This window comes from Sminthopsis crassicaudata, chromosome 5 (assembly GCF_048593235.1).
Source record: "Sminthopsis crassicaudata isolate SCR6 chromosome 5, ASM4859323v1, whole genome shotgun sequence".
NCBI lineage: Eukaryota > Metazoa > Chordata > Mammalia > Dasyuromorphia > Dasyuridae > Sminthopsis > Sminthopsis crassicaudata.
The window spans coordinates 113,703,952-113,717,599 of NC_133621.1; the positions used below are offsets into that span (position 1 = coordinate 113,703,952).

At 37.4% G+C, this 13,648-nt stretch overlaps 1 protein-coding gene across 2 annotated transcripts in view; it reads right to left on the minus strand.

The window, feature by feature from the left end:
• STRIP2 (striatin interacting protein 2) overlaps window positions 1–13,648 on the minus strand; it is a 73,393-nt gene that overhangs the window by 19,573 nt on the left and 40,172 nt on the right. For both annotated transcript variants that reach the window (XM_074267949.1, XM_074267950.1), the window contains exon 18: window positions 5,723–5,789. In XM_074267949.1, the coding sequence (XP_074124050.1) occupies window positions 5,723–5,789 (67 nt within the window). The remainder of the gene's footprint in view (window positions 1–5,722; window positions 5,790–13,648) is intronic.

Here is a 13,648-nt window from a genome sequence, read left to right on the forward strand (position 1 = left end):
CTAAGTTGATTCAAAACTTTGTTGTTGTTGCTGTTTAGTCATTTTCAGCTGTGTCTCACTCTCTGTGACCCCATTTGGGGTTTTCTTGGCAAAGATACTACTAGAGCAGTTTGCCATTTCCTTCTCCAACTCATTTTATAGAGGAAGAACTCAGGCAAACAGGGATAAGTGACTTTCCCAGGGCCACATAGCTAATACATGTATGACTGAGATTGAATTTGAACTCAGGTCTGACCCCAGACTTGGCTTTCTATCTACTGCACCACCTAGTTGTCCTGATTCAAATCTACATGACAGCTAAAATCAACAAGCCATTTAGTGACCCTGGCACAGTAATAGAATAGGAAAACTAGAGTTAGAAAGGCTTGAAGAAATGCGTAATAAATACTTGTTTCCTTCCATCCTTCATCCCAAGACTAGTTGTTATTGCTATCTTAAATCATCTTTTTTTAATGTTTCCAGCCTCAGGAGGGCAGCAACCTTCAATCAAATTTTTAAAAATCCATTATGTTCAGAATCTAAGTATCATCACAAATAATCCAATAATTTGCTATCATGAGAAGCCACCAATAAATAAATGACCCTCAACTTTGTGACTTTTATTACTGTCCAGTTCTTGGTGAATCAGAATGGGAAATAAAAAGCTGTAGTAACCAATCCTGACCACCAGATGACACTGTTATCCCATAGGAAGCCTGGATATCTTACTTGTGGCTCAAAGTCAAATTCTAGCATCAATCCATAGATATGTTTGTTGGTTCAGTTACCCTCAAAGCCTTAGAAAATAAAACAATCTCCTATATTAAGCTTACTCCAAATTTGCCTCTCAGGGAGTTACATCAACTGAGATCTGAAAGAACTCTGTCTCCAATTCACCAATTGGTCTACATTCTAAAAGCTAATTTGGTGGATAAGGTTTTTGGGAGGACCCGAACATCTGGTGTGGAGGCTTGCTGAGCCATTTTCAGGGCTGCTCATCCACTTTTGGTGTCCACTGGATTTACCCAGCTCTCGCTTGTGGCCCAAGAAGTTGTTGCATGAACAACACCCCCTAAACCCCCTTAATAGATGGGCTAAACTAGGTAACAGACCAGTCTCAAACCTGTCACTGAGTTGGAAGGCTATCTACCCCAAGCAAATGAAGACTTTCCCTACTGGAATGGGAGGATGTAAACAACTTGTTCCAACGGCCATGATGGAAGCTGAAACAGGTGTTATGAATCAGAGATTATCTACTGTATCCTGGCCCCTTTTCAATCTCCCCCCCATCTCGAGGCAACTGGGGAGTTGAATGACTTGCCCAGAGTCACACAGTCAGGAAGTGTTAAGTGTCTGAAGTCGGATTTAAATCCAGGTCCTCTTGATTCCAGGGCTGGTGCTCTATGCACTGTGTCATCTAGTTGCCCATCAACAGTCATCTTGACTTTTGTCCTGCCATTGTATTTTCATGACGCAGTAAAACAGAATGAGGATGACAATTTTGTACAGCTTTACCTCACTCAAATCCAAATTAGACACAAATAAAACAAAGAACTAACAAGAAGAAGTTGGTCAGTTGATACTCAGGATACTTATTTCCATAGGAATAATGTTAGGAATTGTGGTTAGATTCCCATACTGGTCCCCACAGGCTTATTTAAACTATAATATATATGAAAAATGTCTTAATAATGGCATCTCAACCACATGTAACATTGTTTTTACAATAAAATTCATTTGGACTCCAGGAATACTAGTTCTCCCTACTTCAGAAATGAGATGCTATGGGCTATTACAGAAGGAAGGAAATGGCAGAAAATCTGGCCCATGTTCCAAGGTAGTTGTAAATTATTATTTCTTTGTTCTGTATTTATTTACATGAAGAGAAGATTCCTCTCTGGACTAATTGAAGCTTTCTTTTGGCCAGTGGCAGACAAGAGCAGGCTGTAACACATTACCAATTAAGAGCAGTACAGACCAGTAGGAAAATAAAGTGAGAACTAGTAGGGACAAGAACCAACTAACCAACTGACAAGGATTCATTGAGGATCCATTAGGATACTATCAGATATTAGGTTACAAAGACAAAAATGAAAGTCTTACTTTAGTGGAGCTTATATTTCAATGGGAAAGAAGATATTGGGGGGCATATAGCTGTTACAACGAGTAGAGCACCAGTCCTGAGGCCTGAGTTCAAATCTGACCTCAGACACTTAAAACTTCCTAGCTGTGTGACCCTGGGCAAGTCACTTAACCCCAATTATCTCAGCAAAAAAAAGAAAAAATAAAAAGTTACTGGCAATAGTGGAGGTAAAAAGAGTGGAAGAGGTAACATTTGAGTTGGGCTTTTAAAAATTTCTAGAAATTCATTAGGTAAAGAATAGATAGTAGGGCAATCTTAGGTAATAGCATATGCAAAGGCATAGAGGGAAGAAAGCACAGATTGTCTCCTGGGGGAAAGAAAAGTCTATTTTTGTTGTAGAGTACAGCATTAAGGTAATATGAAATAAAGCTCAAAAGATAGGATGGTACCTGATGATCGTCTTGAACGCCAAGCAAAACTTTATTTGGTAAGCAATATGGGATTGGGAAAGATCTGTGAGTATGATCCAAGGTAGTCATAAAAATCAATGCTTTGGATTCATGTTTGTCTTTGTATCTCTAGTACCAAGAGCCCTCCTGTGCTATTATCCTCCACCTACACCTAATACAGAATATGTAGGCACATAATAGGTGCTTAATGTATATTTATTGAATTGAATTACCTGTTTTATTTGAGTTTCCATGCAAACCAGGTAGAATAGAGACTCCTTGAGGGTTGGGCCTTTTGTTATGTCTTTGTATTCCTAGTATCTAAGTGCATAGTAGGTATATAATAATTAAATGTTTGTTGGATTGGACTAAATTAGAATCATGGATTGCCTATACTGGGAATCCAGATTCATTTGTATGAATAATACCTTCCCAGGCCATTTGTTCAATAGATTTGAATGTTTCCTCAGGAGGGGTTAGGGCAAAATGTTTTCGGTAGTGCACACATCATTTACACAAAACATTAGAAGGAAAAAGGCTTATGCATATCCTCCAGGAAGACCACATAATAGCAGTTTAACAGTATTGGCCAGGAAAAGTTATCTTGCTGTTCAGTCAAAATGCTGGCACAAATTCAGCTCCATGATTCATCCTCCCCACTCTTTGGCATTTATTCATTCTGCTGAGATTTGTCACTGAAGTGACAAACTTTCTGGCTCATTATACCATTTTCTAAGGCATAAGGGGTGATGGTCTTGATTGGCAGAAATATCCACCAGTACTGGCCATACTAGATCTCAAGTTGTATTATAAAGTGAAAATTATCAAAACAATCTGGTACTGGCTAAGAAATAGTGGTGAATCCGTGGAATAGATTAAGGTACAGGTTACATTATATTAAATGACTAGTATATGATAAACCCAAAGATCTAAGTTTTGAAACAAAAGTTCATTATCTGAGAAAAACTGCTAGGAAAACAGTATGACAAAAACTAAGTATAGATGAATATCTCATATCATATACATAAGATCAAAATGGGTGCATGATTTACACATAAAGGGTGATACCATAATCAAGTTAAGAAAGCATGCAATACTTTTATCTGTCATTTTTATAGATAAGGGAATAATTTAAGACCAAAGAAGATATAGAGAGCACTACAAAATGTAAAATATTTAATTGTGATTATATAAAATTAAAAAGGTTTTGCACAAACAAAACAATGCAACCAAAATTATAAGAAAAGTTTAAAATAAAGGGCTCATTTCTCAAATATAGAAAACTGAGTCAAATTTATAAAAATATAAGTTATTCCTCAAAAAAAATATGAACGGGCAGTTTTCAGACAAAGAAATCAAAGATATATATATATATATATAGTCATGTGAAAAAATGTTCTAAATCTCTGTTGAGAAATATACATCAAAACAATGCTGAGATATCACTTCACCCCTATCAGAGTGGGTAATATGACAAAAATGGAAAATGTTAGATGTTGGAGAGAACATGGGAAAATTGGGACATTTGGGACACTAATGCACTGTTGGTGAAGTTATGAACTGATCCAATCTTTTGGAGAGCACTTTGGAACTATGCCCAAAGGGCTATAAAATTGTATATACCCTTTGGTCCAACAATATCACTGTTAGATCTATATCCCAAAAACATCCAAAAAAGGAGAAAGGACCTATTTATATAAAAATATTTATAGCAATTCTTTTTTTTGTGTTGTCTAAGAATTAGAAATCAAGGGGATGCCTATCAATTGGGGAATGACTAAACAAGCTGTGATTGCAATGGAATATTATTGTGCTATAAGAAATGACAAACAGAATGATTTCAGAAAACCATGGAAAGACTTAACATAACTGTTGCATGGTGAAGTGAACAGAATCAGGAGAATAGAAATATTATTAAAGAATTGTAAATGACTTAGTTATTCTCAGTAATATAGTCCAAGATAATCCCAAAAGATTAATGATGATAGCATATTATTTGCCTACAGGGAAAGAACTGATATTAACAGTACAGACTGAAGCATCCTATTTTTCACTTTCATTTTTTCCCTTTTTTTTCTTATACAAAATGACTAATATGGAAATGTTTTATGTAACTGCATATGTATAACCTGTATCTAATTATTTACTATCTAAGTGGGGTATAGAGGGAAAGGAAGTAAGAAATAGAACTTTAGATAAAAAAAAAATTTTTAAAGAAGAAATACCCACCAATAATGAAGCTATGGAACTTCTGGAAGTAATCAAAAAGTATAATTATAATGATGATGATAAATACTGTGCTCTTATAACTGACATATTTATATAGAACCTTCATATTCACTTATACATATACATACATATAGCCCTCCATATGTATTCATTTCTATAGATACTGAAAAGGAGGGAGTGGAATGTACCAAAAGTATCATAGTCTCCCTTTTTATAGATGGAAAAACTGGGATAGAAAGAGTAAGTGTTTTGACCAAAGACAAAGAGCCAGTAAATGGTAGAGCTGGGACTGTAATACAAGAGGCACTGTGATCCTGGCCTCTTGATAAGGCTTTCTCCATTATACCAGAATAGCTTTCTATTTATTATTTGTACAGTATTCATTGATCTTTGCCCCTCTCATGTCTCTCCCTATCAAATGATATATTCAACTTTCTAATGCTTCTCCCCTCATTCACCAAAATCAGTTTCTTTGCCTCATCAGTTATTTACGTTGTCAATACCAAGTTGGTATAGTGGATAGAACTCTGGACTTGCAATCAGGAGGACTCTTCTTCATGAGTTCAAATCCATCTACAGACAATTAGTAATTATTAACCCTAGGCAATCACTTAATCCTATTGGCCTCAGTTCCCCATCTGTAAAATGAGCTGGGGAAGGAAATGACAAACCACTCCCATATCTTTGCTAAGAAAATCCCAAATGGGATCATGAAGAGTTGGACACAAGTAAAGTGACTCAGCAACAACATAATTATACCTATACTACAGAATTGTTGTGGGGAATAAAGGAAATTAAATATGTTGAGTATTTTGCAAATCTTAAAGCACTACATAAATATTGGGTCCTATTCCTATTCTCCAAGCTTCTTCCAGCATACCTGAGCAATCACTTGGACACAGAAGGAATGAAGAGCAAATACTACCTTCCTCAAACTGTTTCTCCATCTGTTTTAAAGCTTACAAAATCCCCTTTTCCTTACCAGGCTTTCAGCAGTAAGGTCTGGCAAATCATGGATGGTACAGGAGGGATAATCCAGGACTGAGATGCTAGAAAGAGAAGAGATGAGAAGGACCAGCATTAAGAAACCATACCAGTAGATGAGTCAAAACATCACAAAGATACTTCTCCCACCAAGATCCCACTGCCTTTTGTATTTCCCATTGAATAGGCAGAGGCCAGCAGCAAGCCATGGCCATTTGCCCCATCCTGTGGAACCCAAAAGAATAATTCCAGGGCCAGTCTCTCCTGGATGGGTGAAAAGGACTAGAAACTACTGAGGTATGATAGATTGCTTGTTTATTTTTTCTTTAAGTTGTATAGATCAATCCATGGAGATACTTCCCAAAGCCAAGTAATCCAATCCAGTAAGATTTTATTGAGGACCTTCTATGTGCAAGGCGATGAGGATACAGAGAGAATGAAAAACAGTTCTTGCCCTTAAGGAGGCTACATTCTATTGGGAGAACACAACTGGATAACGTGAAGAAGAAGAGAACACCAAGCCATTAAGAGGATCTAGAAAGGCTTTCCATAGGAGACAGTAAATAAGCCTAGTTTGAAGGAACCTGGTGATTCTAAGAGGTGGAGAGGAAAATGGAGCTCATTCCAGGCACAGGAGACAGCACATACAAAGACACAGAGCTGGGAGAAGATGCCAAGTTTTGGGAACAGTAAGTAGTGTGGCTGGAACATAAACTTTGTGAAAGAGAATAATGTGCAGAAAGACTGGGATGGGAGGCTGCAGCCAAATAGCACCTCCCAGGGTGAAAGGCTGAGGGAGGATAAATGCTCTCCTGGGCTTCTTACAGCATCTCTTTCCAAAGCCAGCAGCTTGTGAGTGTGAGCCTTCTGAGGAAGCCAAGATTCTCTTTCTGCGCCCTCTCTGAAGCAGAAGCTTTGAGTGGGGACAAGGGGATAAAGGAGGGATTTGCTTCTTATACCCGGGACCAATCTGGCAATTCAAGTTGAGTAACAGGATACGTCCCTGAGACAGGTGGAAGACAGAGATGATGAAGGCCAGCAGAGAACATAGTACAGCATGCATGAGTCAGAAACTGAAATAGCTAAGGGCTGAAAATGAGGGGCACAGATTTCCAATGTTTGCATCTTCAGAGCTCTGAGGTTTGGCTTAAACTCCCCCCCATGCTTCTGCTTCTTCATGTGTACAATGGCATCAAATGACTTGAGGGGGAGAGGACTGAATTCAAAATCAGAGAATCTCTGCCACCTTAAGAAAGTCACCTCCACTCTTTCTGGTCTGTAGTACCCTCACTTGTAAAAATGAACGTGAAGGTCTAGTTTCAAAGGCCCTTCACAGCTCTAAAGCTGCTTGTTGTTTCTTGTCTTGGTTAGAACTGAGATTTAACTGGTGTAGGAAATACTCTGTATTAATGCAGAACAGCAACTGAAATTCAGAGTCTAGAGAATCCTGAGTGGCTAAGTGACCTCTCCAGGGTGACAAATTTAGCGTCAGAGATGGGATTTGAAACTCAGGTCTTCCTAATTCCAAGACAAGCTCTCTAGCCACTAGAGCATGCTGCTTCTCCCGTGATCTACCTTGTATAGATAAATTACAATAGAGATGTGAAATGTATAATTCTGATAGCGCTAGCAGCCATAGCCTTTTGCCACCCCCTCCTGTTGGTCATTTCTCAAGTCTGCAGGCACAACTTTCCAGGTACCTACAGTGACAACCTAGTATAAAACAGCATGAGGAGTGGCCATCCCACCTTTCTCAAATAAACTGCAAACATCTTTATGCTGATGTAGCCTAAGATCAAATGAACTAAAAGAATAAATGTAATTTGAGGCACCAGAACATCTAGAACACAGGAAATGAGAATCCTGGGGTTTTCGGTGTCTCACATGTAATACTGCAGCCTGTTTTAGATCCTCCCACATTTTGGGAGGAACAAATGGGAATATATCCAGAGGAGAGTGACCAAGGTGGTAAGGGAGCTCAAAATCATGCCATAAAAGGATCTGTGGAACAATCTAGGGATATTGTAGTCTTAAAAAGTAGAATTAGAACTAAGGATAGAAGTTAGTGGGAGATAGATTTGGATACCATATTAAAAAGAAGCTTCCCAATAACTAGAGCCAATCACAAATAAATGGATTGATCTTGTAGGAAATAGTTCAAAGGTAGAAAGAACATCAGAAGCACCTAGTACATCCTGTACCAGAACAAAAATCTTTTCTACAATGTCTTACTTTAAGTGATCATTAGATCTTTGTCTAAAAGTTTCCCAAGGAAATCCATCCACTTTTCGATACTTGTTAGGCAGTTTCCTCCACAAGAAGAAATTAGCCTTTCTATATCCTCCACTCATTAGTCCTATAAAAATTTACTCTTTAAGGCATATAATATTTTCTAATATTTGGAAAATATTTCTTCCTTAGTTCAAATGCAGAAGTAGCATTATTAGAAAAGTTCCAAGCTCAAAAATCATGTTTCTCTATTTGGGATCAAAGAGAGTATTGTTTCTTACAGAAGAGAAATTGTAGGGAGAAGTGGTATGATCAGAAAATTGGATCTATCCTCAAAAATAATCTCAAATGCCTTATTCAAAAATACAGTCTATCTTAGCTGATTTTAGAAAAGCCTGAAAAGATTGACATGAACTGCTGCTGAGTGAAATGAGCAGAATGAAGAGAACATTATACCCAGTAGCAACAAGACTATGTGATGATCAATATGACAATTAGCTTTTCTCAATAATAGTGATACGATAACTTCCATAGACTTAGGATGGAAAATGCCAATCACATTGAGCAAGAAAACTATAGAATCTGAACATGAATTGAAATATAATATTTTCTCCCTTTTGTGTGTGTGTGTGTGGGAGGGTGTTTTTTTTTTTTTTTTAATGTTTTCTTCCCTTTTGGTCTGATTCTTCTTGCACAACATGACAAATAGGAAAATATGTTTAAAAGAATTGCACATATTTAACCTATATCAGATTGCTTGCCATCTTGGGAAAAAAGGAGGTAAGGGAGAGGGGGAGAAAAATTTGGAATACAGTCATACAAAAATGAATGTTGAAAACTGTCTTTATATATCTTTGGAAAAATAAAATACTATTGAAATATTTAAAAGATAAAAATAAAATAAAATTTTAAAATATATAGGTCTGATTCCTTGGATATGGTCTTGCAAAAAAGGCTTAGTACAGACCAAAAGGGGCTCTAAGGCTTGTTTTCAGGCAGAACCTAAGGTCCCAAGGGAGTTATCCTTAACATATAAACCCACAAGTAGTTACAGAAATTTGGGGATGCCAAAAATTACTTTTCTCCTGGTACTTATAAGGCTTTTAAGAATTCTCTGCTAGTAAAGGACTTTCTTTCTAACTTTCAAAAAATCCATTGCAGATAAAATGTTTTCAGATTGAGGAGGGCAGATACCTCACCTTAGAGATTTTAAAATATCACAGAATAATAAGAAATAACAGAATGCTTTCAGAAAAACTTGGGGAGACTTACATGAAGTGGTGCAAAATGAAGGGAGCAGTACCAGGAAAACATCATACATGGTAATAGCAATATTATATGATGATCAACTGTAAATGACATCCTCAGTCATACAATGAAAAATACTATCTACCTTTAGAGAAAGACATAACTTTAAAACTTAATTATTCTTGGGGGGAGTTTTGACTGCATTTTCTTTTGAAATATAGTTAGTATGGAAATGTTTTGCATGAATGCCAATGTATAATCTATTTCAAATTGCTGGCCTACTCAAGTAGGGGGAGGGAAAGAAAGAAGGGAGAATACTGGAACTTGAAAATTTGAAAAACATATTTTCAAATTTTTTTTATTGCATGACGTGAGTAGAACCAAGAGAATATTGTACACAGTAACAAGATTATGTAATGATCCACAATGATGGACTTGCCTCTAATAAACAATGAGGTGGTTCAAGGCAATTCCAGCAGACTTGTGATGGAGAGAGCCATGTCTATCCAGAAAGAGAACTAGAAAGACTGTGAATCAGAGCATAATATTTTCACTTTTTTTGTTTTATTTCCCCCCCTTTTTTTTTTTACTTTTTGATCTGATCTTTCTTGTACAGCATGACCAATAACATGGTAATATGTTTAGAAGAATTGTACATGTTTAACCTATATTGGATTCCTTGTTACTTAGGGGAGGGAGGAAGGAGGGAGAAAAATTTGGAACAAAAGGCTTTGCAAAGGTGAATGTTGAAAACTATCTTTGCCTGTATTTGGAATTTAAAAAAAATACTAAAAAGCAAAAACAAAAAAAAAAAAAAGAAGAAGAAGAAGGAATGTAGCTGTGTGATGATAGAGACCACTTAAATTTTTTTTTTTACATCCCTAGGACCTTGCACTAATAGATGTTTAATAAATATTAATTTTTAAAATTGAAAAAAAATTACTAACATGTAATTGAGAAAAAAGGAAAAAGAACTTTGATCAAAGCTATTAGCAAAAAAAAAGAAAGAAGAAAAAGAAAAAGTCACAGCACAAACCCAAATAACTATTTCCCTTTCTTGAGGAGTGACTACAAAATCACATCATCAAAAGGGGGAGGATGAAAGGAGAGACAAAAACAGAGGGACAAAGAGGGAGGAGGGAAAACCGGTGAGAGGGAAAAACAGGGAGAAAGGGAAGGAAAGGAGAAAGGGAAGGAGGAGAGAGGGAAAGAGGAAAAGGAGAAAGGGAAAGAGGAGAGAGAAAGGAGGAAGGGGGGAAGAGATAGGAGGGAAGAGGGAGAAGAGAGAAAAGGGAGAAGAAATGAGCCATGTCTTATTTCCTTTGTTATCACTCTAAAAATACAACCCTTCTGGCCTAAAATGGGCCAACATCATAGAAATATTAAATGATTCAAAAACTTCCCAAAGGAGATTTAAAAACTGATCTAATTGGATCCATTTGGAAATGGGCAGGGTGTTTTGGAAAAGCAGAGGCTAGAACAAGGGAATCCTAGAGTCTGAGTTCCTCAGACTAGGCTCTTCCTTGAAAAGACAAAAACCCTTATCTATGGGACAATTTGATTCACTTAAATAGATATTTAAGTGCCTCCTACAAGTTCAAAGCACTTTGCTGGTGCCACTTACCAGTGAGGAATGTGAGGTAGGGCTAATGTCTCTTAGCCAAGAAAGGTTTAAATCCTAAAAATGAACTAGGACTCAATCGACCAAGCCCATCTCCACATCTTTCCTCATTCAGACCATCAGGACCCACAGCTCAAAACTGCCCTCTCCTTTCAGGATCCCAAATTTCTGCTTACTTCTCCACTTTCCCACTCCCCAGAGTGACCCTTCCAATGCCTCATTCCAGAAGGCCTCAATCTCATTGAGTTTATCCATATAGAAAATTATCTATATAGCTGTCCTTCCCCTTCCTCATCCCCCAAGTTGATAAAGGTTTAATATATTCTCTTAGGGGTATTTGAATTAATTTCTGTTTTAATACTATGACTTTACATAAGGTATTTTACTGCCCACACTGTCCCATCCATTTTCTCATTGAATCCTCCCAATACCTCTGTACAGTGAAATCAGAGAGGGAGAAAATAATGATCCTATGGTCTAAGTCAGGGGTTCTCAAATTACGGCCCGAGGGCCAGATGTGGGTGCTGAGGACGTTTATGCCACCTGCGGGGTTATGGCAAATGGGCTGAGGGGCGGAGACAGAGTGTGAGCTTTTGTTTTTACTATAGTCCAGCCCTCCCACAGTCTGAGGGACAGTGAACTGGCCCCTATTTAAAAAGTTTGAGGAACACTACTAAGCAGTGGTTCTTAAAGTATGGCCCCTAACAATCTTCTGGAGTCTGAGAAGTCAAAATTATTTTCATAATAATACTCAGATGTTTTAATATTTAATATAGTATAACCCACAAAAACAAAAACTCACTCAATTTTTAAGAATATAATAGGGTTATGAAAAGGTGCTCCAAATCATTATTAATCAGAGAAATGCAAATTAAGACAACTCTGAGATACCACTACACACCTGTCAGATTGGCTAGAATGACAGGGAAAGATAATGCGCAATGTTGGAGGGGATGTAGGATGTAATGTGCTGTTGTCTCCAGAAGCTGCCGATCACTCTCTGGGAGGAGATCAGCTGTATCAACTCAAATCTCTCCGACAGATTCTTCTTCCTGTAGAGAGCCGTTGTCTCCAGACAGTTGCCGTTAACTCTCGTCCAGAGAAGTTATTTCCCTTCCTGCAGAGAGCTGCCTCAAGTCTGCTCTATAGCAGAGATTCCCTTTTTCCTCCAGAGCTGCCCTCTTTATCCTCCCAGAGAATGGGCGTGAGATAATGCAAGGGCTTCTGGGAACAATTACTTCAACCAATGAACTTGCTCCTCCTAAGCATGCAAGTTCTTCCCCAGGAAAGACCAGAACTAGAGAATTGTCAAGTACCGATTTAGCACTTTGTAAGAACCTAACAGTAGGAAAACTGGGACACTGATACATTGTTGGTGGAATTGTGACTATAATCCAGCCATTCTGGAGAGTGATTTGGAACTATGCTCAAAAAGTTATCAAACTGTGCATACCCTCTGACCCAGCAGTGTTACTACTAGGTTTATATCCTAAAGAGATTTTAAAGAAGGGAAAGGGACCTGTATATGCAAGAATGTTTGTGGCAGCCCTCTTTGTAGTGGCTAGAAACTGAAAACTGAGTGAATGCCCATTAATTGTAGAATGGCTAAATAAATTGGGGTATATCAATAATATGGAATATTATTGTTCTGTAAGAAATGACCAGCAGGATGATTTCAGAGAGGCCTGGAAAAACTTACATGAAATGATGTGAGTGAAATGAGCAAGACCAGATCATCATTGTACACTTCAACAATACTGTATGATGATCAATTCTGATGGACGTGGCCCTCTCCAACAATGAGATGAACCAAATCAGTTCCATTTGTTCAATAATGAAGAGAAACAGCTACACCTAGTGAAAGAACTCTGGGAGATGAGCGTGAACCACAACATAGCATTTCCAATCCCTCTGTTTTTTTTCTGCTTGCATTTTTTATTTCCTTCTCAGATTAATTTTACCTTATTTCTAAGTCCGATTTTTCTTGTGCAGCAAAACAACTGTATGGACATGTATACATACATTGTATTTAACATATACTTTAACATATTTAACATGTATTGGTCAACCTGACATCTAGGAGAGGGGGAAAAGGGGGAGGGAAAAAGTTGGAACAAAAGGTTTTGCCAATTGTCAATGCTGAAAAATTACCCATGCATATATCTTGTAAATAAAGTGCAATTAAAAAAAAAAAAGAATATAATGCAGTCCTGAGGCCAAAAAGGGTTGAGAATCATTTGTCTGGTTGCTTTCATCCTTCATTCTTGAAGTGGAAAATATACACACCCAGAGTCAGGAGACCTGAGTAATATATTTTGTGATTTTGGCTCTTAGTTTCTTAATCTGAGAATAAGATGCTCTCTAGGAATCTCTTCTGCTCTTGATGCTGATACATGGTGTTCATGACCTAGTGTAAGGTCCTTTCTTGCACTAGGATTCTATGATTTTATGGCTTGCTTGAAGTCACAGAATTAATAATTAGTTGGACTCAGACCCAGGCTCAGATCTTAATTTAGGTCAGTATTCTTTCCCAAATGCAAAAAAGAAAAACAAAAAACAAAAACAGTTCTTTCTAGAGAACTCTTCAAAAATAAAAGGCCTTTTGTAATAATGGTGAAATTTTAGACACTTTGAAGAAAAGGGGTAGATATATAGGGCTTCCTCCTCCTCCAGACTCCCTTAGCAGTCATGTACTTTTCTTGTAATTAGTGCCTAACTCTAACCATTGCTTTTGATCTACAAAACCTCCTCAAAACTCAGATATTCATTCACACAATTCCCATGATTCACAAATGAGAAGCAAGCAGGCTGCTGCCATAATATAAC